The sequence below is a fragment of the Octodon degus genome, unplaced genomic scaffold (genome assembly GCF_000260255.1).
Source record: "Octodon degus isolate 3935 unplaced genomic scaffold, OctDeg1.0 scaffold00080, whole genome shotgun sequence".
NCBI lineage: Eukaryota > Metazoa > Chordata > Mammalia > Rodentia > Octodontidae > Octodon > Octodon degus.
Genome location: NW_004524656.1, coordinates 8017518 through 8045107, shown reverse-complemented (window position 1 = coordinate 8045107; position 27590 = coordinate 8017518). Strand labels below are relative to the sequence as shown.

At 49.4% G+C, this 27590-nt stretch overlaps 1 protein-coding gene across 2 annotated transcripts; it reads right to left on the bottom strand.

Moving 5' to 3' along the window:
• Positions 1-3: 3 nt before the first annotated feature.
• Positions 4-26486, bottom strand: Bace1 (beta-secretase 1). 2 transcript variants are annotated; one of them, XR_002822192.1, is made up of 10 exons: positions 25753-26486; positions 10430-10518; positions 8889-9105; positions 8057-8194; positions 7289-7423; positions 6231-6332; positions 5450-5599; positions 5013-5184; positions 3787-4193; positions 4-297 (listed from the first exon to the last, which is right to left on the bottom strand). XR_002822192.1 is itself a non-coding variant. In XM_004636467.3 (9 exons), exons 1-9 carry the CDS (start codon positions 26002-26004, stop codon positions 3952-3954), a joined length of 1497 nt encoding a protein of 498 aa, XP_004636524.1. In that variant the 5' UTR covers positions 26005-26486; the 3' UTR covers positions 3406-3951. The 2 variants fall into 2 exon arrangements, 1 of the variants encoding a protein (XP_004636524.1); XM_004636467.3 differs by lacking the exon at positions 4-297 and having other exon boundaries at positions 3406-4193.
• Between the last annotated feature and the right edge of the window lie 1104 nt (positions 26487-27590).

Here is a 27590-nt window from a genome sequence, read left to right as displayed (position 1 = left end):
TGCCCTGGGCCAGATCATCCCTTGCTACCACTGGCTTGACTTCTAATCAAGCTGTAACACGTCAGCCTTGTGAAGTCTTCCTCTTGTCCTATTCATTCTGGTCTCCTAGTCTAGCTCACTCCCCACCCCCTGAAGGTTAAGGCAGTTGGTTTACAGCCAAGTTGTTTGGTGACCTTGGGTGAGTTCCAGACAGGCACTGGGGTGAAGCGATGTCTGTGCAAAATTACTTGCAGAAGGACCTTGGGGTGCTGGGTTTTGATTTTGAAGCAAGAAAGCTATGCAGACATGTTTCTTTCCCTGGGAAAAATGGAGACCAAAGTGGTATGAAAAAGGGAGGTGGGATTTCAGGGTTTTAAATCATTTGTTCTGTGGACAGCTATCTGAAACTAGATTGTTTTCCATCTCTGCTAATTGAGCACTTCTGGCTTTTAGGTTTTATACATGAAAAGGCTGTGACTCTTATCTGACCTTTGACTTTTTTTCCTATCCCTTTATCTTTCCTCCTACAAGTAATGGCTTTAGCTTCCTTCTGTTTTGAAATTAAACTAAAAAAATTCACTCTAGAGGAAAGACATCATTATATTACTAGCAACTGAATTTTTCCCATTCTGGTATTGGAAATGGTTATTGATCTGGCAATCCATATCAGGGTAGCAAAGACTTTTCCATTCAGATACTAAACCCTCTCCTCTCTGTTTTTGTTAATCCTTTTCTTTGTCTTTTGTCCTTACCCATTAGCTCATTAATGAATACTTTGCTTTTCTTTTGCCTTACTTGCCCAGATTTATTGACCCACCATCAATTTAAGTAGCTAGATTCCCCAGGATCTCCTTGGCATCTTGTAGAATGGTTGGAGAGGCCTGGGTACTCAACTCTTTAGAGGTCAAATGGCCTACTTTCTTTGGTCAGCAAAATATTAGTCTCCAGTTTGGTACTGCCATGAACAGGAAAGGTGGCCAAATAGGAGACCAGTTTCTTTGTCCTTTTCACTTAAGAGATTATTTATCTTGTAATGTTTGTTTGCTTTTTTGTTTTGTTTTGTTTTTTGAGACAGGGTCTTGTTAAGTAGTGTAGGCCACTCTTGAACTCCCTATGAGCTTAGGTTGGCCTTGACTCATGGTCCTCCTGCCTCAGCCTCCTGAATGCTGGGATTTAGGCACGTGCTGCTATATCCAGCAATCTTAAGATTTTTTTCTTCCTTCAGTTTTTCAGTTGTGCTAGGCTCCCTATGATATCTTTCAGTGTCCCCCAAAATTTAGAAATTGGAAGGGGGGGCCTGCCCCTTAGCTCAGTTCTTTAAGTGGCTGCTTCAACAAAGCAGTCAGGCTCAGGTTGCTGTGGTTTGATCTCCACAACACAAGACAGCCAGTCATGCCTTGAAGGCATTCGGAGCAAAAAAAAAAAAAAAAGAAAGAAATTGGAACGGGTATAAAGAATATTGTTTCTTCAATTTGAGGCTCTGTCCTGCTCTATCCAGAAGCAGGTTATTGAAATTTTAAGTTGCCTGAAGGGGAAAAGTTATGTATATATTATTTTCCAAGTCTTTGAAGCCAAAGGAGCAGAGAAAAAGGGAAGAGGGAGTTTATCTGCTTCCTGGTGAAAGCTCCTGAAAAGCTAACCAGAGCCAGAGCTAAGTGTCCTGCAGAGCTGTGCATGGGAGCTGGGGCCTCCTCACTGTTCTTTTCCTTGTTCAGGATCAGTCAGAGGCAATATTTGCTGTGGCCAGCCCTGCTCTCCCTTCTCCCTCTGCCTGGCCTACAGTGGTACAAGCCACACAGACCAGAAGCAAGGGCCACTGCTGCAGTGTGTGGAGATGGGACAGTCACATTTCAGAAGTAAAATTTTAAAAAAGAGCTGTATAATACATATTTTTACAAGCAAGAAGCTGTCATCAAGTTTTGTTTTTTTTTTTTTTTTTTTTTTTTGTTTTTTTTTTTCCCACTTAGAGTTTATAGTTTCAGGATAGAACAGAAATGAACTTTAAAAAGAAAAATAAATCCAACATGAGACTGACTAATGAATGGGTTGAGTTTTATACCTTGGAAAAGGGTGAGGAAAAGCCAGTTTTCCCCAACATGGGTAGAAATTATAAAGCAGAATGTGGTATTTTCATTTCATGGAATCAATTCTGGAAATCTATTTACACTGTAAGTTGTGAGTTGGAAGTGGGCAGTCTTCATTCTTGCTGTCAGCCTTTGTAGGTGTTGGGTGTTCCCAGTCAGCCAAAGCAGCACCAAGTACAGTGGGAATGAAGAGAACCCAGATAAAAAGATGTAACTTAATATTCTTGTTTTATTGGTTTATGGCTTGTGGGTAGCTGGCGAAGGCCAGCAACTCCAGAGGCCCTCCTTGTATTTCCTTCTGCATCAGGCAATTCCACACTTGCCAGGTCCCCACCTGGACTAGCGTGTAGACCAGATAGGATTAGGGTACAGCAGGTAAACTGCGAATACTCAGCTCTTCCCACTAACAGTAGTATCACAGTCTACTGTGTAGAACTGATAGAGAGGAAATGAACATGACCCCCACTACCTACCCCAAGAACCAGCCTGGGTACCCATGTACACTGGGAGTAGGGCACAGAGAAGAGGATGGGAGAAGGGGACAGCCTCCAACAAGGAAAGTGAGAAGGAAATAAGGAAGCCCTGAGGCTGCCATCCTTTCTCCAGGTAGCCTTCATACGGAAGGCAATGACTCAGAGCCAGAAAGCCCTGTGTTTCTGACATTCTTGGTATAATACTAGCCAGTGTGTGATGCCTTAGTCAAATAAGTGGAGGAGCCATTAGAGAGGGCAAGAAAGCAATGAAAGCACTCAGTATTACATAAAGTCTTACCACTTCTTAGAGAAGAACAGGAAGAAATCTAGACAAAGGTATAAGGCATCAACCCTATACCTGCTTTCAGGGGTTAGGTAGGACAGGTCTCGTCTCTGTTCCTTTTAGCACCTTGGCTGCAAAGCTCCAGAGCAAGGGGGCTCTGGGGGAAGGAGTGACCATGTGACCAAGGAGATGGTGCCCAGCCCTGCTATATTCCAGTTGCCCTCCCATAGGAGTGCTTTCAGGGTTGGGGTGTTTCAGTGGCACCTGTCCTATGTAGAAGAAAGGGTTCAAGTAGAGCCAAATGGAATTAATAAGATAGAAATTCATTTGTTACGTGGAACATCTTCATGGGCACCTTCCATTTAAAAGAGCTTTAAAATGAGCTCTAAGGCTAGCTAAGCCTTTCTTCCTGTCTCACTTTGGGTCAACCTGTAACCACAGAAACACTGAGAAATGACACCCATCTTGTAAGATGGGGTTTTGCGTTGGAGATGAGGTCTCACCCTGGGACTGGGGAGTGGCCATTTATGTTTTTTCTAACTTTAATACCCATTCCCTGTCTTTAACTGCCCCATGTACAGAAATATTCTAATTGTTTTGTTTAACTCAAGAGGCAGTCTTTGCACCAGTGTTAGGCTTGCTCACCCTAGTCCCTGCCTCTAAAGCAAATATAAAATTATGTATCTTCTCCTGCTGACTTGGGCCAGCAGGGACACGAGGTTGGCTCTTTGCCAGGGTACTGCAGAGACACGCTGGGGTAGCCTGGGTGTGATGGCCAGAGCTTCTGAAAGTGAGGAAAGCATACTTTGGGTTAGAGAATTTAAATGGATGGTGGGCAGAGATTCAGGGCTGAAGGTTCAAGCAGAATCTCCCAGCTCAAGTTTGAGGTGACCAAGAGTATTCTTGCCACCAGAGTGCTTCTTTCTTCCCTCTCCTGTTTCCTACAGGTGCAATCCCTGTGACCCACCTTGTCGGCTTTTCCTTCTTTTCTGTCAAGGCAGAGGCATTGGTGGGTGGGTAAGGGTCCTGAGGTGCTCTGGCTTCAGGTACCATCTGTGTCTCCAACTTGGGACCAAAGGGAACCACCCAGATGTGGTCCAGAGGAATCTCTGTCTTCCACCCATGGTCCTCTTCACTTCAGCAGGGAGATGTCATCAGCAAAGTCATCGTGTTGATGGCGGAGGCAGCGGAGGCAGCGCCACTGACATACCATAAGGCAGAGTGGCAACATGAAGAGGGCGCAGATGGCAGCCATGACATAGGCTATGGTCATGAGGGTTGATTCATCTGTCTGTGGAATGTTGTAGCCACAGTCTTCCATGTCCGGGGTGACAAAAGGGCCTTCCACTGCTGCTGTCCTGAACTCATCATGCACTGCGGAAAGGGCAGATGTGAATGGGTAGCTCTAGGTTGTCCCAGAGCAGCTTGAGTTATAGAACAAAAAAAAAATTCCAGATAATGACACCTTGAACTCAGTCTCTGTAGAAGTTGTTTAGCCCTCCTTGTGGGGATACTTAGGAGCAGGCAGGAAAGCCAGCACTGGGCAGAGGCCTGTCTGTCCTCTTACAGCCCTAGAATAGCACCCTCCCTGTTTACATATCCAGTGGGAATAAAACCCGTTGTCTTTCTGTAGCAGCATTCACCCTACAATAATGCATCTGATCGGCTATATGAAGGGTCAGCCCACTACCCTTCTATCCAGAGCTTCCCACAGGGCCCAGGGCACCTCTTGCTGTAGTGGGTTTCCCACAGAGCTTTTGAGTCCAGGCAGGGCAGGCAATACCAAAAATTAATCAGTTTTCTTTTTTTTTTTTTATGATAAAGGATGAGCACTGGGCCAGCCAGATAGCTCAGTGGATTAAAGCACCTGCTTAGGCAGATGCAGGGACCAGGAGTTGAACCCTGCCATGCCGTGCTGGCCCTGCCCCTGGGGCACACTGAGATGTGATTGAGACTGGGTATGGTGGTGCATGACTGTAATCCCAGCACTTGGGAGGCTGAAAACAGGAGGATCACGAGTCTGATCTGTGTAGTGAGACCCTGTAAACCCTGTACTAAATACAAAAATGGCTAGCACTGACATCAGCTTTGGCACCCTGTGCTGATTTAGCTTGAGGCCACCGTTACTGCCTTGCAAGTGGACAGGCCTAGGTACTCTGACTGCTGAACCGTACCCCATCTCCGTAGTCTTACCGTGGCAGGCGCTGACAGCAAAGCCAATTCGTTTTCGGGCCCGATCAAAGACGACGTAGAAGCCTTCCATGATAACAGCCCCCATAACTGTGCCAGTAGATGACTGCGAGATGGCAAACTTGTAACAGTCATCTTGGGATGTGGCCACGTCTTCCACAGGCCGCAGGTATTGCTAAGGGTAAACAGTTGCAGGTATTGACAGGGCGTCTCCCTTGCTCCGTGCTCCACCTCATCTCTGTCCTCTAGGTATAGCTGCACTGCAGTAACTCTTCCCATTGCCACCCCTGAACCCCAAGAGGTTGGGCTTCCCAAGACCCCTTTCGCACTAGGCACTCATCTTTGTCTTCCAAGATATGGGAAGCCATGCCTGCTCACTGTTTTTTAATTCATATTTTGTCCTCTTCCTGGGATCCCACTGCTTCAGCTTAGGGACATACCTGTGGAAGGATGGTGATGCGGAAGGACTGATTGGTGACCTCACCCATGAGGTAGAGTGAGATGACTGGGAAAATGTTCCAAGGCGTGGTGCCTGCTTGCCAGCACACCAGCTGCTCCCCTAGCCAGAAGCCGTCCGGGAACTTCTCTGTCTGTGTTGACAGGAAAAAGATAACAATGAGGAATCAAGCTCTGTCATCTTGTTCTTCTGTTGCATAACATGACTAGGCCCTTTATTAGCTTCTCTGAGGGAAACATTCAAAGCAGGGGAAGGTAAACTACAACCAGGGATTTAGGGATTGGGAATAGAAGACTGAGGGCAAAATTTTGTACCAGAAGCATTGTCTTATGAGTAAACCGAGTCCCATACAGGAGGCTACTTAAGAGTAGCCAGGTATGGTGGCACACATCTGTAATCCCAGCACTTGGGAAGCTGAGGCAGGAGCATCATTCCTACAGGTGGAAGTTCGAGACCAGCCTGGACTACAAAGTGAGCTCAAGTCCAGCCTGAAATGCATAGTGAGACCTTGTCTTAAAACGATAAATAGGCTAGGGATATGGCTCAGTAGAATAAGTGCTTGCCTGGTAAGCACAGAAGGGCCTAAGTTCATTCCCCGGTTCTGCCAGCACCTCCCCCAAAAAAAGGTCTTTCAAAATGATAAATAAATAAATAACTTAAATAGAAGGATCTAAATGTCATCATCTTGACTCTTGCTGAGAGATCTGTCACTAACTTCTTGTGATACCATGTCATCTCTTGTACCCTATCCTTAGTGCACTGACCGAGGAGGCTGCCTTGATGGATTTGACTGCAGCCTCAAACACTTTCTTGGGAAGACGAAGGTTGGTGGTGCCACTGTCCACGATGCTCTTGTCATAGTTGTACTAGGAAGGAAAAGAAAGGGTAGGGTTAGAAGAGCTTTTTTGAAGCCAGGTTATGGGCAGAGATAGAAGGGTGGTTTGACTGCTTGGGGTACTGCCAGGTTGGCATCTTGGCTTTGCCACCTTGTGGGTACCTCCTTGGTCAAGTTATTTAACCTCTGTGCCTCAGTTTGCTTGTCTCTGAAATGATATAATAGTACCTACCTCAGAAGTCATTGTAAGGATTAAATAAACTAATACATTGAATTAACGCTTAGAATGTTGTGTTGCAGACAAGAGGCACTTTAGCAAATGTTAGCTCTTACTATCTTGGATGGGCAGACATTTCCTAAATCTTAAAATAAAAAGTACCTGGTATAGTGCTTTTAACTTGCATAGCACTTTTAGATCTCTTCTGACTTAGCATACGCAGCAACCTAGTGGAGGAGGCCCAAATGGTTTAGCTAGTATTTGTTGGGCACTGCCATCCACAGGGATAAACACTGTGTGCTCTCTCTGACCTTTTCTACAATGTTTGGGAAATTTGTTTTAACCTCTGTTTGCAGGGGAGGAGACTGGCACACAGAATAACAAGCCCAAGGGCACGCAGCTTGTAAATGGCAGAGCTAGCTTCACAGCTCGGGCTCTAAGGCGTGACTCCTGAAGGAGTCCTACCACACTGCCTTGCAGACAGCTTGCCCAAGTCCATGAGGCTAGGCAGTGACTAGCGCCCAACAGTTCGATGCGTTTTGGCTATTTTTTTTGTAAGCCCATGGCCCCTATGAAAGTGCTTTGCCAGTCCTGGCTCCCAACCTCAGGTCCTGCTCTGTGACCATGACGCTGACCTCTAGGCCCAGCCCCCACCCTCTGTGCAGTGTGTGCTATACCTTTGCCCCACCCTCGCAACCTCATGATGTGAGGCTTTCCCAGTAGCTGGCACCTACCCCTTTTCTCTCGTGGCCCCCCCTTGGTTTTATTACCTCCTTGCAGTCCATCTTCAGGTCTTGTCCATTGATCTCCACCCGCACAATGATCACTTCATAATACCACTCCCGCCGGATGGGTGTATACCAGAGGCTGCCTGTATATAGTGAGTGGTCGATGCCCCCAATGATCTAAGAGAGAAGGAGACAGACATCCATGTGCTGGCACAGAAAAGCAAGTCACAAAGACAAGCAGTAAGATCAGTCTGTCTTGGGGTAGCAAGGCGCTCTACATACAGCTGTTTTCATTTTCCTGCTTCTAGAATAAGTCACGTCCCAAAGTGATGTATTGTCTCTATGCGTTCAGGAGAAAAGACTAGATAGAATCTTAATTATTTGTTTCAGAATTACATAGCCCTTGATACAAAGTTATTTAAACCTAAACTGGCAAATAAATGTTGAGTAAATTGATTATTGCTTCTATGCTTATTTTCTCTGTTAGAGAACCATTCACCATTGTCCTAATTAATGAATAAATAGACGCAAACTCTTAAAATCTCTGCCTCCTGACTACCAGTAGGTCTTATTTTCATTTCCTTTGACGTGCTTCCTGTTCATTTCTGATGCTTTGCAGGTTTACCATAGACCCTTGAGTCCTGTTAAGGAATAAGGTGAGGCAGAGCAGAGGGGAGAAGAAAAGTAGGGATGGGGAATATAGAGGCTTCTCTTGATTTGAAGTAGCAGGGCCAAGACCATGCTGTTGCTCTGTTGTGTAGGTGCATCCCTCTCCTACTGCCAGGTCTCTGCCTTCGAGGCCTTGCTTACCATGCTCCCTCCAACAGAAGCCACGGCCTCAGACTGGTTGAGGGGGAAGCCTGCACCACAGAGCTGCAGGGAGAAGAGATTTGGAACGTGTGTCTGCTTCACCAAAGAGTCAAAGAAGGGCTCCAGCGAGTCATCAGGCTGTGGTAGAAAGAGACAAAGTAAATCTGTGCCTGCTGGACAGAGGCTAGCTTCCTGCCTACAGTGGAAGAAAAAGCAAAAACTTGGGAGTGTTCCTTGGGAATCACCATCTTGAGTTACTAGGTGCAAAAATGGGAAGGATGGCCCACAAAGCCATGGGATCTTCCCCAGCCTGCTTCAAGTTTAGATGAGCCTCTCAAAGATTTTTTTTGGGGGGTGCAGGGATATAGCTCAGTGGCCCAAGTGCCTGCCTGCCTGCCAAGCACAAGGTCCCGAGTTAGATTTTCCAGTATCAAGAAAAAAGATTTTAGGGTATATACACACAAATTAAGCCCGGTATAGAACACACGCCTGTAATCCTAGCATTCAGGAGACTGAGGCAGGAGGATGGCTGAGTTAAGAGGCCAGCCTGGGCTACATAGTGAGTTCAAGGCCAGACTCAACTACGTAGTGATAACCCTGTCTCGAAATAAGCAAATCAAAAGATCTTAGGGTACACAGAAACCATAGCTGCTCTTACTGGTTCTGCATTGTGTAGCACTAAAGTTCAACTGCCACCCTGTCCCTGTAAATGACCCTTCAAACCAACGTGTTCCCCTCAGCCACCCTTCTTTCCCTTAACTCCTTCCCTGTGTAGCATGTGGTGTGTACAAAGCACAGACATAGTCTATAGGACAAGCCTTATTCCTCTCACCCTGGCGATCTCAGCATAGGCCAGCCCCAGGATGCCCTCCCAGTTGGAGCCATTGATGAAGAACTTGTCGGATTCAGTGATGGCAGCGATGTTCGCACGCACGGTGACGTTGGGACCATGAGGAATGCTCACCAGGTCAGTGCCCAGCTCCCCCTCCCACTTGCCCTGGGTGTAGGGCACATACACGCCCTTCCGGAGGTCCCGGTATGTGCTTGATCTGTGGAGACAGAGAGCTGGATGCATAAATGCCACACCTGCTATGGAGACGCAGCGTCAAACACACTCCCAAAAGCCGCCTGGCTCACGGACATCCTGAAAGTTGCTTTCAGCCTACTCTGCGCCATGTCCCTGAGACCCACTGCCCAGAACACAATGTCATGGCATCTCACAAACAGACGAGGGGAGCTATTACCGGGGCTCACTCACCCGTCTCCAGAGCCCACATTCCTAGATCTGGAGCTCAGGCCTACGTAGAACAAGCTAGGCTTTGTGCATTGTGCTAGCTGCTTCTGTGGGCACAGTTAGCCAGCCTCGCTTTCTCCTCGTGGTGCCAGCAAGCTCCCAGAGAAAAGGAGCCATTGACTCTGCCTAGGGACCTGGTGGTACCATCTGAGTGGTGGAGAAGCTTCCAGGCAGAGTGAAGGTGGAAGCACTGCAGCAGGGGTTTCCCGAGAGGAGCTTGGCACAAGCATCTCGGCAGAGCAGGAGGTTTTGCACACCGCTTGGCAAAGCACATTCAATTGAGGTGTTGCTGTCCCCACTTCTGTTTAAACATCCCCTAACCAATGTTTGAGGGGAGTCATGATAGAACTCGGAATGAGTGCTCTTCAATTGATCCTCCCCACACTCCACTGTCTGTTAAGGGGGTGGGGATTGGGCCTGCCTAGCTGTCAGAGGCTAGGACACAACTACTCACAGGCACAGATGACTCAGGTATTAGATATCTTCTCACCACTTCATCCCGCTTTTATGCCAAGAGAGTTTCCTGATCTTCCCTCGCTGCCTCTCTCACCCAGAAGCCCATTCTAACTCTCCCTTTCACCAATGAGCTAAACCCAGCTGGTGGCACTTGGGCTGATGCAGGGAGGACAGTATTGGGCTTTCAGACCCTGATATGGGTCCAAGTAGTGCAAGTTGTGCAAGGTTTTTTCCCTTGTGTTCTTGAACCATGCAAAGCCACCTGGAGAGGCCCCAGAGTGGCGAGATAGCAAAAGAGCTAAGGCCACAGTGTTTGGCCTACCCATAACTGCTATTAGAAAACAGCAAGCCACTGAAGACGTGAGTCCCCTCACCTCCTGTTTAGGTAGAATGTGAGCTGTGGAGGTGGCTCTGGGAGCCACAAAGCTTCATCCCTTTCATGGAAGCTATATTTCAGTTCACCTTTTCCCATGGTATGGCTCTCAAACACCCGATCTTTACCCTCCTCTCTTGGCCACCCCCTCCTTTCCCCATGGGAGAAAGGATCTGAGGACCAGGCCTTTCTCCTGTGCCTCTCCCAGCTCTCCTTGGACTGGCTCTGCCCTGGCCCTCCTAGGACTCACCGCTGCCTTTGATAGTAGCGATGCAGGAAAGGGTGGGGGGCGGCCCCAACTGCAAAGTTACTGCTGCCTGTGTCCACCAGGATGTTGAGCTGTCAGAGAAAGAAACGCATCAGGCAGCTGTACTTACCAGCCTCGGATTCCTCACTCAGTGTCGCAGGCCAGGCTGAGGCTTCCGTGACCCAGGACTAGCCAGGTTGGCACCTGCTAGTGCCATGCACTCTCCACACTGTAATCAGCACTGCAAATGGAGCTTTAAAAGTTAGATTTTTTTTTTCCTTTGGTGTTAAGTGGCTTCCAAACTTCCTTAAGGCCTAGGGCATACCCTGTACCCTACCCCAGGAGTGAACAAAATATCCAGATCCTGGCACCAGAAGGTAATGCTCAATTTCATTCCCTTAAGCAAGGGAGGGAGAGGTCCAAGGAAGGGAGAGGGAGGCTGCAACTGGCCTGCAAATGCGTTGTTACGTCATCTTCCCTCACGCACTGCTCCTTGTGATAAGGGATGCTGGTACACCTGGAGATGGCGAGATGGTGATTTGAGGCAATGAGGCCTGTCCATCTCCTGGGAGCTAGTTTTGAATAAATGCTTTCTACCAAAATATACGGTCTTCCTTGATTTGGTCCGTGGTGAATGGATAAACCTGAATATACAAACCTAAGTGCTCAGTAACAACGCCACCTCAGAATCTGAGTCTGTTGTGTTCTGAAAATCCAAACACTTTATGAGGTCAGGCCTATCTGTGTGTGTGTGTGTGTGTGTGTGTGTGTGTGTGTGTGTGTGTGTGTGTTCATGGTTCTATCTCTCTCTACCATCAAATGGCTTCTGCTATTCGTGCAACCAACCAGTTATGTCTTCAGAGCCAGCCCCTTCCCCTCCTTTTCTGTTTTCCACAGGAAGGCCTGGACTATCTGCTCTAGCTCAGAAAAGAGTTATTCTAGGAACTGGCACTGGCGAGAGGAGTTGTGGAGCCCAGGGTGGCATGTTGGTGCCCATATGTGTATTTGTATCTCTGCCCACCAGAAGGTAGCTCTCCTTCTGCCTCAGAGTTACACAGACCTATGTGCCTGTCAGAAATAATGAGGAGCCAGGAGCCCTGTGACAGCCTGGTGAAGCCCACTTGTCAGGGCCCTGTTTTGGCTAAGTAAATGTTTTCTCTGTTCCTTGCTGTGTAACTCATCCTAGAATCTCATTGTACCCTTTCCTCCTTTTATATCCAAGCCTCCATGAAGAAATGACTCACTTATCCCCCTTGGGGCTCGTAGCTCAGTGGTAGAGCCCTTGCCTAGCATGTGTGAAGCACTGGCTTCAAAGCCTCAGCATCAAAAAAACAAACCAAAACCTTCCACAATAAACAAACCCCCAGTACCCGCAACCCAAAATACAGAATTTCCCTTAAGAAGGAAGCTTCAAGGGGGGTCAAAGGGAAGGGAAGAGCATGGGGAAAAAAGAAGCAAGATCCATCATGTACAAATTCCCTGTGATGAGTGCTACCACTATACATATCTAAAATTTTAAAACGGAGGGGAAAAAAAGGCTCTAGCCATTTTCCTCCCAGCTAAAGTTAAAAAAAACAAAGAATATTTTCTTTCAAATCTGGGAAATACCTGAATAAACCTATTTGCTTTTAGTTGCTGTTTTATTGTTTGTATCTTTTGGTACTGGGAATTTAATTCAGAGCCCTCATGCAGAGCTAGGCCCACCCCTTTGTATTTTTTTTTAAGTTTTTATTTGTGTGTGTGTGTGTGTGTGTGTCCAGCTCAGCCCACCAGGGGGCGGGGCTGGCTGGCATGTGGTGCTGGGGATTGAACTGCGGTCCCTGTGCTTTGCTAAGCTTGTTCTAAGTAGGTGCTTTAGACCACTGAGCCATCTCACCAGACCCTCCTCCCCTTTGTGTTTTTTGAGACAAGGTTTTGGGACATCACTAAGCTGCTCAGGCTGGGCTCCAACTTGCAGTCCTCTTGCCTCGGCTTCCCAGAGTTCTGGGACTCATGCATGTGTCACCACACCTTTAGCTGCTTTTATCACTGACTGTAGATGTCATTAATTGAACAATAAATAATAGGTCCTTGCTAATTTTCCTATAGATAACACCTCTGACATGGTCACCCCTTGGTAGGGATTACTTTTATTTTCCCCCCTTAGGGACTTGGAGCTAGGCTTGTATGTCTCAAAGTAGATGAAACCACCAACTCTTTTGTTTGGGCCTTCACAAGTGGCCAGTAGGTGACCCTTTGACATTAGAAAGCCAAAAACTCTACTCATGGATTGTACTAACACTGCCATGGCTCACATAAAAAGCCACGAAGCTTGCCTATGCACATGGAGACCAGTGATGACTTCTCCCCCCCTTCCAATCAGTCACCTTTTCCTGTGCCTCAGCCACCCCTGTGTTAGCTTTCCACAGCTGTAAGAAAATACCTGAGAAAACCAACTGAAAAATTGGGAAGGTTTATTTTGGCTCACAGTTTCAGAGGTTCTGCCCCTGGCTGCCTGGCCACCTTGCACTAGGCCTCCAGCAGCCTAGGACAGCATGTTGGGGACACGTAGTTGAGGAGATGTCTCACTTCATGACAGCCAGAAGCAAGGAAAAAAGGGCCCAGGTACCAATGTCCTCCTCAAGGCCCTCACCAGTGACCTAAGTTCTTCCCCTGAGGCTGCCTCCTAAAGGCTCCACCAGCTCCCCAAACTACTAAACTAAGGGCCAAGCTGCACACATACGGGCTTCTGCAGGACATTCTAGATGCAAATGATAGCAACCTTATTTTTTGACCCTCTGATTATCTCTAAACTTTGTCCTCTGGGATGCAGATTTGGGTCTGGGGTCCCCATCCTCACCTCTTTCTTTCTTTCTTTCTTTCTTTCTTTCTTTCTTTCTTTCTTTCTTTCTTTCTTTCTTTCTTTCTTTCTTTCTTTTTGTATGTAGTACAGGGTCTCACCACATAGATCCGATTCATAGTGATTCTCCTGTTTTCAGCCTCCCACATGCTGGGGTTATAGGCTTGCACCACCACGCCCAGTCTCAGTCACTGTCTCAGCGTGACCCAGGGGCAGGGCACGCCGGAGATCCTAGGCAGGCGCCTTAGTCCGCTGAGCCATCTCACCAGCCCCCCCATCCTTACTTTAACTGCCTTACAGATAAATTTTCTTTGACAAAACTTGTTGCTTTGGTGGTCGGCACAGTACGCAGAGGCACTGCAGGTCTGGTTTGGTAACACCTGATGGCCTGTTCTCCCTCAGTCAGACTAGAGCCATTGTTTTGTGTCTGCTTTACTCTTCTGAGCAAAGAGAAGGCAGGCTCATGTCCCCAAAACATGGCGACCTGTAAACCAAATCTCCCTCCTTACCCACTGTCCATGTCCTTTCTCTCAGCTTTTCTTCTGACCTTTGGGCCTTCGTTTCTGTGTCCTTTCTCCTCAGTGCAGTAAAGTCTGCTGAGTTTGGGTTTGGTGCAGCCAATGACCCTGTCACCTTGAGAGGTCACTGTGCTTCTCTGAGCTTTGATTTTTGTCCTCTCCGAGATCCTCTCCTGACTCCTCCCTGCTCTCAGCGGTTCCTCTGTGGCTTCCCCGCCCTGATGCCTACTGATACTTCCTGACTCCTCCTGGTCCCCAAAGGCCCCTCTGCACCGTCTGACCCTCCAACCTTTCCTCCTTCCTCCTTCCCAGCCCTGTGCTCGTGGCTGGCTTTCCATTTGTTTCCCTACCCCCTCTCCCCTATTTCTCCCCTTTCCTCTCCCTGGTCTCTGGGCAGCCGCGGCTCCAGCTGCTGGGCTTTCAGAGAAAATCAATAGAGCTGGGAGGCTCCACAGTTCAGATTTCAATCAACCAGGTTAATGATTTTTAAAAAAAGTTTCTGTCCCTCCCAGCCCTTCCCAGTGTCCCAGGACCTAGTTCCCAGCAGTGGCAGAGAGCCTCATATTACATATACCTGGACTCCAAATAGAGAAGGTCACCTCAGCACCATTCCTGTAGCCCACGCAAAGGAGGGGACACCAGAAAGGTGTGTGCCTGGGCACTCTAGCAAATAAGGCCACTTCTTTACACTGAAATAGAGCATTAATAGAGCATTATCCAGGGACCTCTACAGTTGTAGCCCCTCCTGCTGCCCTATTCCCCTCCTTCTCAGCAAGTGGCTGCCTACTGGCCAGGAAGCCCTGCTCCAGTCCTTTCTCTTCATACCGAAGAACATTCTCCCTCCTCTACCTCAGAGGGGGCCAAGTCCAGGAAGAAAGGACCCTCTCTTACTCTTGTCACCCTCACCCATCCCCGTCCCAGGATTTCAGGTTCCCACTGCACTCTGCTCCTCCCTCTTCATCATAAAAAATGGGAAGCTAAAATAAACAACTGAGATTCCCCTCAGAGCAAATGTCTGTTTGCCCTTTGCATGTGGTCTTGCTGCCGAGAAGTGACTTCTGGTATTGTCCTTCAGCACTGCTACCTGAGCCCCTGGGCAGCCCTCATGCCTTCCTGCTCTACGCAGGGGGCACCCTCCAGAAGACAGGAGCTCCCACACTCATTATGGGAACATGGCCATTAGGGGCAGCCCAAAGGTAAAGAAGCAGTGGGCGCCTCACCCTTTAGCTCATAAGAGCTCCCCCACAGCCAGTCCGCCAGTCCAGAGCAGCTGCCCAGCCCATCCTTCAGCCCATCCTGACTCCTCCGGACTGAGGGCCCAGTTCCTCCCTTCTCTGACACTTACCCTATTCACATTCCTTTTCTCTCAGGTAGATCCAAGCATCTAGCCACCCCTCAACCCCACCACCATCAAATCTGGATTCTTCCCACTGGCATTTACAAACGCTTGAGTCTCTTCATTAAAAAACAACAAAAAACTTCCTCCATCTCACACCCGCCTCCAGCTATCCTCTCTCTTCTCCCTTCACAGCCAAAATCTCAGCCAAGCTGTCTTCATTTCTTCACCTCCCACTCATTCCTCAACCCATTCTAAAACTAGGCTTGCCTCAGTCCTTCCACTATCAAACAGCCCTTACTACAGTTCCCAGTGATTTGATGTCTCCAAATACGAAAGTGTTTTTCACATCAGCCCTTAGCTTCTCGGGTCCTCTCTCCTGTCTCCTGCACAGGTTCACAGTTAGCCAGGCAGGCTCCTCTCATGCTACCCTCTGCCTGTGCATCTTACCTGCAATCACAGATCCTGAAGCTGTTCCCATGGGCCCTTTCCTCCCCCTTGAGCTCCACAGCTACACACACACACACACACACACACACACACACACACTGAACTGCCTCAGAGAAAGCGCAAAGCCAAGATGTCCAAAACTGACCTTACAAGGTCTTACCCATCCAGTTGTCTCCTAGAGTTCCCTCTATTGGTCATGTGTTTTTTTATTTAGTTTTGTTGCCAAGAATTGAACTCAGGAGCTTGCCAGGCAGGCACTCCTCGGCTGAGCTGTATCCCTGGCCCTTCCCTCTATGGGTGAATGCTGTCATGATCCAGCTGTCTCTCAGGCAGCAACTCTGGAGACTTCCTAACATCTTCCTCCGTTTCCATTTCTTCCCAGCACACCAACCAATCCCGTCCAATTAACCTTCACTCTTTTGAGTGTGTTCATTCCCTACACTCTCTTTTGCCACCTAGCCTAGCATCATGTCACCCTGCAGCATTGTAGTGCCTTCTCAGCTGGTCCTGGCACATCCGCCCTTGACCTGGGCCATCTGTTTCCTGTGCTGCAGCTGGAGAGATCTTCCTGGTTACCCTGCTATCAGTGGTTTTATTTTGCTCCTAAAATGAAAACTTCAAACTTTAACTTATCCTGCAGGGCCTTCACAATCTGGCCCTCTGGGAACACCCAGCCCGTGCTTGTCCTCTACTGCCCAAAGCCCTGTGCCCACCAGCCCAGCTGACTCCATATTGGTTCCCCACAGGCTGTGGCCCTGCCCACTCTCTCTGCCTGGACCATCCTCCTTTTACTTGCAGTCTACTCAGCCCCTCCACCCTACAGCTGAAGCTCAAAAGGGGCTTCCTCAGGTAGAAAGATTAGGCTATTTACTCAAACACTTCCATAGAACTCGCCACTGTGCAATTTCACATTGACTCTCACCCCCTGTGGTGTCTAGTTTTTAAAATCTCCAACGTGTCTCCAGTGGCTATCATAGCACCCGGCAATAAATATTTCTTGAACAAATGAGTGGGTTAAAGGACAGAAAAAGTTGAAGGGCTGATCTACTGGCTCTGGGGTGGGGTGGGAGGAAAGGTGGGGATTCCTCAGTGGCTTCCAGACAGAGGCTGTTTGGGGTACAGCTGTGGCCTGAGTTCAGACCCACCTGCCTTGTTTCTGTGGCACCCTGGGCTGACCCAATAGGCTTGAGTTTGGGCAGCCTGATGGTGGGCAGCCATCTTTTTTGTTCCGTGGCCCAGGCAGACCCAAGAGTCAGGTGCCCAGGGGCTGTAACCTGGGGTCACGTCTAGGTCAGTGCCAATCACTTAACAAACAATTGTGCCCCTGGGGCCTCTGAGAGGAGGCAGCTTCAAGGGGAGTGCTAACAAGCCCCACAGGGAGAGGCACGCCTGCCCAAGTTTGCTCCTACTCGGAAATAATTTTGGATCGATGAGCTAGATAAGGAGCTGGTGAGGTTGGTGGGAACCCTTTGTTCTCCAAATGCCCAGCTCTTTTAAGCAGACAGTGATAGCTGAGATTCTTATAGAGGAAAAATGCGCTCAGGAGGCATCTGTCCACTGGCCTGGGGAGAGGGGGGCTCTTGCCAGTCTTGAACAATCTGTAATTGTTAAGAACCCACAACAGTGTAGACCAGTGACAGAGCTCTTGCCTGGCAAGCCCAAGACCCTGGGTTCTACACCCCGCAACACAGAAACAGCAGAAACCTCACAGCCTTTTTTTTTTTTTAGCAGCCTATCCTAGGCTTTTGCTGCTTTTGCAAGTCTGGGGGTGGGGGGCAAGGACTCTACCTCCTGTTTTCCTACCAAAGCAATCTCTTCCTTTTGTACAGGTCTCTGAGGCATTGAGGGGAAAACCTCTATATTCTTGTACAAGGAGCTTTTTAGCCAAAGCTGAGATGCAGAAGCATTTCTTCCCTTTTACAGAGAAGGAAACAGACCTCAGGTGAGCAAGAAACTTGACGCACCTTACACAATAAGCAATAAAGCTGGGACAGAACCTCTTGGTCCCGAGCAACCTTCAGCTGTGGTCTTTTATCTCCTTGACCTTCCTGTGTCTCCTGTTTGGGAAGTTTAATCACACCGATGAGTCATCCTCACCCACATCCAAAAGCCCTTGCGTGAGCCCCTCTGACATTGACAGTGGGCTCAGCCATGATGCTTGCTTTGGCCAATGGTACACCAGCAGGCAAGGGGGACTGCCCTCTGGGAATGCTGCTCTGAGGTCTCTGTGAAGAACCAGGTTTAGGCTTCCTCAGGGTGAAGGACTTCATAGTGCCAGAGGCCTAGCAAGTGTGGACTGCCCCCCCCCAGCTGTCCTGATGCCTGACCGCATCCACAAGGTCGTCCAAGTAAGACTTGTCAACTCCAGGGAGCATCTCTTGCCATGCTCTCCCTCACTGCACGTTCTATGAAGTTTTCCAATATAGCATGATGCTCTCAGCTGGACACCCTTGCATACACTGCTTCTTTTGCCTGGACTGTTGTCTCCCTGTGTTGCCTAACTCCTGTTCAACTGTCAGGCCCCCAACATCCCGTCCCCAAGGTCTTACCCTGACACCAAGCCAAAATTAGGTTCCTCTTCCTGCAGATCCTCAGCAGCACGTATCTGGGGTTCTCTGGTTAACCCAATCTTTAACCATTGATTTAATGTCTGTTGGTCCCATACCATCTCCTAATCATCTTGTAGCCCCCAATAGGCGCTCCACAGTGATTTTTTTTTTTCCCTCTGAGAGTAATTGGCTCCCTGTGATCCTACAGACTTCTGCTCTTAATTCTCAGCCCAGGGCCTCTGCAGGGGTGATCCTCAACCCGGCACTGTGCATGTCCACTGAGCACAGTGACCATGACAACTAATGCCTGCCAGACCGTGGAACATTAACTGAATGTCCAGTGGGAGCTGTTGGGTTCTTAGAGGAGTTGTGGTGGCTCCAGGCTCCCGTGGTCCTAGAGTACTCTGAGTCAGATTCCTCTGTTTTCCTAGTAGGCTGAGACTAAGGTTGCCCCGGGCTGGGAGGAGGAGCAGGGAAGCACTCAAGGATCCTAAATTCAGCAGTTGAGGGTAGCACATGGCCAACTGCTCCTGCCTCAAAGTGAGTCCAGGAGCTGGGTCCTGTCCAGATTCCACCCACCTTGAGCAAATCTGTTGGTCCTGCACAAACAGACTCTTAACACCAGACATGTCTCCTCCTCCCACTTTGTTCTCCAGGCAGTAGCTGGTGATGGGGACAAGGGAGCACTGCTTACCCTGCCCTAGGCTGGGTTTTAAAGAAATCCCAAGATGGTGAGGGCACCCCAGGGCACTCTTCTAAGGCACTCTTCCCTCTTCTGGCCAGGAATGCTCCCTTTCTCCCCTGCTTCCAGCAAGCTCAACTAGTGCCCATCAGTGCTTCCTAGTTGAATGAGATGACACAGGTGGACAGACCTAAGATGATGGCCTTCAAACTTTTTAAGGGGAGGAGGGTGTGCTGGGGATTGAACCCAGACTCTCATGCATATTAACCATGAGCTACACCCCTGAGCTATATATACCCTGAGTCCTTGTTCAGGTTCCGAGGCTTGCTTTATACCTTCAGCCTCTACAGAAGCCATCCAGAAAAACCTTGCTCTACACAGTATTACAGCAGCTGTGAGTTACCTGCTTCTACTGCCAGGCCATAACTCCTTCCTGTTGTCTAACTTTGTCCCACCCATCGGTCTGGTGGCTTTAATCTCCTGATCTCAGTGGACAATGAAGCCCATCTCTGGCACAGGCTCAGTTCCCTCTCATGGCACCTCGGCAGCGCAGCCAGCCTGCTCCATCGCTTTGTAAATCTGTGAGGAAAGCACTGAGGCATCTCTGTTCGCCGTGTCAGAATCCCCTAGCAGTAGTGATTCCGACACCTGCCCCTCCCCTCTTAGGAACCACTTAACCAGAGTACCTAAGGGCAAGGCATCAATGAATGCTTTCCAGCCTCTGGGACCATCCTGCCAGGACAGTCTCAGCGTAGCTCCAGAACTAGGACAATGGTCTGGCCTCTTCCCAGAACTCTCCACTGCCCAGGCGCTCAAAGGACATGGCTCTCAGCACAGAGAATTTGCAAAGGCTTCCCTGGAGATGCTCCTCTTTCTGGCTTTCCAACACAAAGTCAGAGAAGTGAAGCAGAAAAAAGCGAACTCTTCTCTCTCACGCTTTAAATCTCTACGGGGCAGAGAAGGACTGGTGAACGCCAGAACCCTGAGATGGTTACCCCTTTGCCTGTTCACTGCCACTGCCCCCTTCAGCCCCCTGTATCCCAGCAGACACCCACTGTGCTAGACTATGCAAGTCCTCCTCCACACTGAGCCTGCTTTCCTAGGACCAAAACTAGACTACACGATCCCTTTTCTCATGTACTAGTAGGGCTCAGGACTGTGTCCACTCAGGCCCCACGAGGCCCTCAGCATTCCAGCCACAGCTTTCCGCTTCTCACCACAGTTCATGCATCTCCCTCTGAAATGTCCCTCCACTAATGCCCTGACAGTGGCCCCTTCTCCCTTGCACTTTCAAGATCTCTTGTTCTTCTAACTGTGCAAATACATTTGGAGAAAAGGTTTAAAAAGTGTGTGTGTGTGGGGGGGGCTAGTGAGATAGCCGAACTGTCTAAAGCGCCTGCTTAGGCAAGCACAGGGACTGCACTTAGATCCCCAGCACAACATGCCACACCAGCCCCGCCCCCAGGACAGGCTGAGCCTGCCGCAAAAAATAAATATTAAAAAAAAATTTTTTTTTAAAGTGTGTGTGGGCAGGGGAGATAGCTCAGCAGTCCAGTAGCCTGCCTGGCAAGCAGAAGGATGGCGGTGGGGGTGGGTTTAGATCCCCAGTACTATAGACCACGCTGGCCCTGACCTGGGCCACTGAAACTGCGTGTGGTGGGCCATGCCTGTAATCCCATCTCTGGGGAGACTGTAACAGGGGGATCACTATGAGTCAGAGCTGCATATAGTACCACAGACCATGTACCATAAAAAAAAAGGGTGTGTGTGTGTGTGTGTGTGTGTGTGTGTGTAGTGGGGTAGCGCTGGGGTGTGTTCTATCACTGGGTCACACTCTAGTCCTGGTCTTATATGATATTTATTTATTTTTATAAATTATTTTTAAATCTTAAGGCCAGCCTGATAGCTCAGCCGACTAAAGTGCCTGCCTAGGCACAGTGCAATGGACAGGTTTGATTCCTGGGGTGCTGTGCCAGCCCCGCCTCTGGGGCGTGTTGAGACTTCAATCGAGACTGTGATTGAGGGCATGGTAGTGTGCACCTGTAATCCCAACACTTGGGAGGCTGAAACAGGAGAATCACTGTGAGTCCGATCTACAGAGTGAGATCCTGTCCTAAATACAGAAAAAAACCAAAACCAAACAAAACAAAACAAAACTTTATTTATCTATTTATTTGGCACAGGGTCTTGCTACTCAGCTGAGACTTGTAGTGATCCTCCTGTCTCAGCCTCCCCAGTGCTGGGATTACAGGTGTGAGCCACCATGCCCGATCTAAGTGGCTGACATGGCGCATCCAGGATTCTGGGGGCCTGCACGGCATGCGGTATTGAGGATCAAATCTGGGTCCTGTGTTTGCCAGGCAGGCGCTTAGACCACTGAGCTATCTCCCTAGCCCTTTATTTGATATTTATATGTCTGTGTCTCACACCAAATCATGAGCTTTCCAAGGGCTGACTGAGACTATGCCCTGATTTTTCTCTTCTGAGCATGAGCTGCTCAATAAATATTTGTTACACTGGATTGATCATCATCAAATTTTGCTCCTATCAAATTGTTATCCTGTTTAATCAGTGATGTTTGTACTTCTTCCCTCCCTGCCTCCTTTTTCCTTCCTTTTTCATTGCTGGGGATGGTCCCAGGGCCACTGCATTGAGCTACATCCCTAGTTCTTTTTTTTGAGAACTGAGTCTTGCTAAGTAAGTGCTCACACTGGCCTTGAACTTATGGCAGTTGGTCTCCCAGAGTGTTGGAGTCACAGGTATGCACCACTACTGTTTTAGATATTGATTTGTTTGTTTTTGTGGTACTAGGGATTGAACTCAGGACCTTGCACTTGCCAGGCAAGTGCCTATTCTACTGAGCTATCTCCCTGGACCCTGTTATAGATATTGGAATACAGGATAAATAAGATATTGCAAAATATATAATATTAAAAGGTATTTTCTTTCTTTCTTTCTTTCTTTCTTTCTTTCTTTCTTTCTTTCTTTCTTTCTTTCTTTCCACTACTGTTTTAGATATTGATTTGTTTGTTTTTGTGGTACTGGGGATTGAACTCAGGCCCTTGCGCTCAAGGTCCTTATGCATGCCGGACAAATGCTCTCCCACTGAGTTATGCCCTAGTCCTCAGACCTTAAAGTCTTATGAGGGAAACTAAAAGCCATCACATGCTACATATATGATAAGGGAGACATAAGTAAATACTGTGGGGAGCAGAGAAGGGATGCTCAGCATAAAACCTTCTCCCCCAAGACTGTGGCAGAATAGGGACAACAAGGAGTGAGAGAGGGTCTCCGTTTACCTGCCTCCCACCAGCCAATTGTTTAATCTTTTAGACCCCATTTCTTGTGCTGGAGGCTCTTGAATAATGAGGACCTTTTATATATATGGCAGGCATTTCTGTAAAGAACAAAATAATACCTGTAGAGTGTATAAAAGAAACTCTATGTACTCTAGTGATAAACGTAAGTGTAGAGAATAGCAGTACTACTTACTAAACCGCGCCCTGCCGCCAACTTCCTCTTCCCACAGATGGTCTTGTCATCCCCACATCTCCCTGAATCAGAATCTCAAAATTACCTTTTTTTTTTTTTTTTACTTGTGGTACAGTACTATTTGTTTATCTGACATCAAAATCACCTTGGTACCTTCTGCACTCCTCCACCAGTAGCACAAGTCCTGCCCATGTGCTCCCCTCCTGGCACCATTGGCATCCTGGGCTCCTGTTCTCTGTCTTGTAGCCTCATGCTGTCCTTGTCACACCATCCAGCACCTGGGCTGTCGTGACAGAGCTTCCTGCTGCCTGTATATCAGTTTCTAAAATTCAGATGTCTCCTCCTACAAGATTGCTTTCTCTGTGTCTTTCCTCTGCACAAATGAATTCAGCTTTCCCCTAATACCTGGAGACCAAAGTCTAAAACCTTAGAGCTTGACATTTAAAGCTTTTGGTAATTTGACTTTATTATATTTACCCAAATTTATCTGGTCTCAGCTCAATCCTGTAATATTAACTGATCTGAGCTTTCTCCTGTCTCCTAAATAAACATGCATAAGCCCAAACACACATAACCTAATCTATCATTCATCGTGGCCTTTCCTAGACTAGGCGGGTAGGATGGGAAGGAGCAGACAAAGACAGACAAACAGGGTACAATGGCAGTGCACTGGGACAGATGCCACTTCCTCGCAGAGAACAGCCTCCTTCTCTAATCTATCCCTCAAGACTGAGCTCAGGGCATACCTCCTCCAAGAAGCCTTACCTGATTAATTCAGGACCCTCTGGACCCCAAAACCTGCATTCTTTGGACTTCCACAGAGCAGTGCTTCTCAAGCTTAACATAAATGGCTGTCCCCCACCCCAGATTCTGACTCCCTCAGGCTAGGGTAGCAGCAGAGTATTTATACATTTTACAGGCTCTGAGGAGAAGGATCTGAGACCATCACTCCACCTATCACTGCTAGAGATGACCTTGGATGAGTACTTACACTCTGCTTCTATTCTTAGATCTTTTATGGGCAGAAGACACATCTTCTGTCTCTCTGTGGATCGGCCACAAGGATAGAAAGTGCTCTCCAGATTTCACTTTTACTTGTTCACAGTGCTGGGTAGCCTTCTCAGAGGTTGCTGGGGAGAGGACCAAAGACCCACCATGGCATGCAGCCAGATGGGGAACCACAGTGCAATCCACTCAGCAGCTCTCCAGGGGATGCCTGGCAACTTCCAGCCTCTTCTCTGGCTTCCAGCAAGGAGGATGGAACTGACAGACAGTGAGTAGTTATTCTGCCAAGTGCTGGAGGACAAGCACGGTATCCTGGGGTCACAGCAGTACAGCAGCTGGCCCCTTAATTTCACGTGCATATAATGCAGAAATGCGAACACAGCACAGAAGAGGCAGAGTGGCTTACCAGGGAAGGAAAAAGTGAGGTAATACTTTCTGGAGGTCAAGTATGTGGCCAGTGTACTATTGCAGGTGCTTTCCCCTGCACGATCTTTTTTTTTTTTTTTTTTTTTTGGCGGAACCAGGGATTGAATTCAGGCCCCTGAGCTTGCTAGGGTCTACGATCTTTTAATCTTCACAATTTTCTTGCAACACAGACTTCATTTTATTCCTTTTAAAGGTAAGGCAAAAGCCTTGGAGAAGTTATATAATTTGCCCAAGGCTACACAGCTAGGAAACCGGAAAGGTAGAGCCTCAGGTGATCTGTCTGACTCTAAAGCCCCTGTGGGCTGGGCGTGGTGGAGCATGCCTGTAATTCCAGCACTCAGAAGGCTGAGGCAGGAAGATCAGTTCGAGGCCAGCCTGGGGTAAAGTGAGTTCAAGGCCAGGCTGAACAGCATAGAAACGCTATCTCAAAAAATAAAGAAAAAAAAAAAAAAGAAACCCTGATGGGTTCTGCAAAGCAGCTGTGCTGTGACAGGGCACAGGGTGTGTAGAGTTTGCACAGCACATCACTGGCCAAAATGGGAGTTGGTCTCAGGGTCCACATACCCCCAGCTCCCTGACGATACCTAGCGTCTTGTGGGCTTAGGCTTTCTTTCTTTCTTTCTTTTTTTTTTTTTTGGTGGAACTGGTGATTGAACTCAGGCCCTTGCGCTCACCAGAGAAGCACTTATTCCACTGAACCATCTCCCCAGCCCCAGGCTTAGGCTTTCTGGGCCTGGCCCTGCACACAGATCGGAAGCTATATGTGGGGAAGTTATGGTTCATAGGAAGGAAAAGGAGTCACCAGGGGACACCAGGACTTTGGATTCTGGGAGCAGGCCTGGGTCGCATGGCCCTAGGGAGGTTGGTTTCTGTCTGGTATTAGAAGGTGATTGTGGTTCTTCCAGACCTAGCTATCTCAGTTCAGGTGCCTGTCCCCTCTGTCACCCCAACACACTCCCACCTTTACACACTCTTCACAGGCAGGCTTTCCAGTCAGGGACATGAACGCAGATCTGGGGGAAGCTCCCAGAGATGTGCAGGATCAGATTTAAGGTGGCACACCAGCATATGCAGATCTACTGCACCCAGGCCTAGACCCGCCCACAGAGGCAGATGTACAGAGGTCAGCCAGACACCCCACAGGAGGGCTGCTCAAGCCCACACTCCCACTGACACCTGCAGGGTGTGGAGGGCACAGCCTCCTTCAGCTACTTTTGAGGTGCCTGGGTGATTGTCAAGAAGGATGGTGACAGTAGGGAGTGCTTTCTCCATCACTGCCTCACCCTCCTACCATGGGCGGAAACCCACCATCAGAAGGGTTCAGGCTCTTTTCGCATGGTTTGTCCTCTACCTAAACTTAGGTCCCTTTCCTTCTGGCCTGAGCTCAGAGGCGCAGGTGGAGGAGGGGCTGGAGTGCAGGGGAGGGTGGAGAGGAAGGAGTAATTGGGAAAAGGAAGGATGAAGTGGAGGCCCGGTCCTGTCAGGCTCCTGAGCTGCACGGAGGTCAGGAGGACTGCCACCGTGTGAGGCAGCCTGGGCGGGGGGAGGAGGGTGCTGATCCAACTGATGCCGGGATTCCTGGTCCTCAGGAAATGAAGATGGGGACCTCTACCTTCCTGGAACGCTGGCGGGGGTTGGGAGGGAGCTTGGGGAGACTCCAGCTTGGCCACCATCATAGGGGGCTGACACCTGCTTTGGTGCCCCTCGGACCTGTCTCTTCCTCAACTCAGGCGCCCAGACTGAAGTGCGTCTCCTTCTCCAATCCTCACTGAGGAGCGCGGCAGTGGGGGGAGCAAGGGAGGGCGATTCGCCCAGCGGGGCGGGGAGGCTAGCGAGGGGTAACGAGGAAGGAGGCGGGAAAGGGGAGTTTTAGGAATGACCTCAGCAACGTGACCCCGGATTATTAGTTTGAGTGGGGGTCCTTCCTGCTGTCCCACCTGCCCATTTTAGCGGGGGCAGCCTGCCGCATTCTCGCCCCGCCTCCCCTCTGCTGTGCAGGACTGGGCCAGCGTCCGCCCGCCCACCTTACCGTCTGCGGGGGGCTGCCCACGGTCATCTCCACATAGTAGCCCTGGCCCGACTTGCCCCTGAGGTTGTCCACCATCTCCACAAAGCTGCCCTTCCTGCTGGGCTCCTCGTCGGTCTCCCGGGGCAGCCGCAGCCCCAGGGGGGCCCCTGCCAGGCCGCTGCGCAGGGGCAGTCGGATGCCGTGCTGGGTGCAGTGGGCAGGCAGCACTCCCGAGCCCACCCACAGCAGGAGCCAGGGCAGGGCCGGGGCCATGGTGGGCCCGGGCCTTCTGGGCTGGCTCGGGCCCACGTCCGTCCCTGTCGCCTGTCCCAAAGTCTGGGTGGTGTGGCCTCTCTCACGAGAGGGGGCTTGGCGGCATCAGGAGTCCAGAGCCTCCAGGCCCCTCAGCCAGTCCTGGGGTCCAGACGGTGGAGAGCTGGCAGGAGAAATCCGCAGAGCACGAGAGGAGGGCAGAAGCTGCGATTCGGGGGCCGGCTACATCTGGACGGCGACGGGCAGCCTCGGCGGCGGGCTCGGGCCCTTCTGGGGGCTGGGAGGGGCGGGCATGGCAGGGTGGCGCCGGCTGCAGTCTTGACTCTCCTGGCGAGGCTGGGGGCGCGGGACGGGCAGGGGCTCTGGGCTCCTGCGGCTGCGCTGGCTGCTCAGGCCACCATAATCCAGCTCCCAGCTCCCAGTCCCTAGCTTCCAGCTTCCAGCTCCCAAGCAAGCAGGGGAGGCGGAAAGACCTGTGGTGGCGGCTGTCAAAGCCAAAGGGTTTTCGCTTTTCCCTGGGATCACTGGGAAGTGTAGTCTTCCCAAGGCAGCAGCCCAGCTTCCGGAGCTGGAGAGGGGTCTAGGATGCCCTCTACCGAGGCGGAGTCTACCCTGCAGAATCCTCCAGCCGGGGCTGAGCGGGAGGATCCCTTGGAGCAAGGTGAGGCTCACGGCTCACCTGCCAGTGCTTATCTCAGCCCACGGTATACCAGCCACTCTGCCAGGCACTGGGGCTACAGAGAGGAGTAAAGTAGGCACACACCCAGAGGGAGTCCATACAGGAGAATTAGAGGATTCTCGCCACAGTGGGGTTACGTGTGAATGATGTGGCATTGAGAAGGAGGGATTTGTGGGACATCTCTGGGAGATGTGAAGGCTCTATGTGGTTTTTAATCCCAGCTTAAAAATGAGTAATATTTCCAAAGATAGAGACTGGGGGAGCAAGATTAAAGCGATGGAAGGGTACTCTAGGCAGCTAAGTACACACGCAGGTCCAACAGGAGCACGTGCCGTCGCTGTTTTCACCGGCGTTGGCTGTCTAAGGGCCAGCCAGGTCTTCGCTGGCAACATCTTTGCCTTTGATGCTCTCTTGCCAGGAATCCTCAGGACCTCCGATTCCTGCACTGTCAAAATGAGGCTAAATGGCTGCTGAGAGCTCTGAAGTGTTATTCCAAGAAGCACCAGCATCTTAATTGATAAGAGCATGAAACAAAAAGCTGTAGACATCTAATTGCTTAATAGAGAAAAGTTGCATGATTATGTTATCATATTATTTATCAGACATGGAAAGCCCTTGACAAAATTTAGTAATCATTCTGATAAAAAAAAAAAAGAGTAAGGGGAAGGGGAGGTCATGTCACCATTGACACAGGCCTGTAATCTCTGCTATGCAAGTGGCTGACAAGGAGGACTATAAATTCTAGGCCAGCCCAGTCAATTTAGTGAGACCCTGTCTCAAAATAAAAGATCAAAATGACTGCAGATATAGCTCAGTGGTAAGAGCTCCCTTAGGTTCAATTCCTAGAACCACAAAGAAAACTAAACAAACACAGTCAACTAAGAGGAAATTTCTTAACTAGGATAAC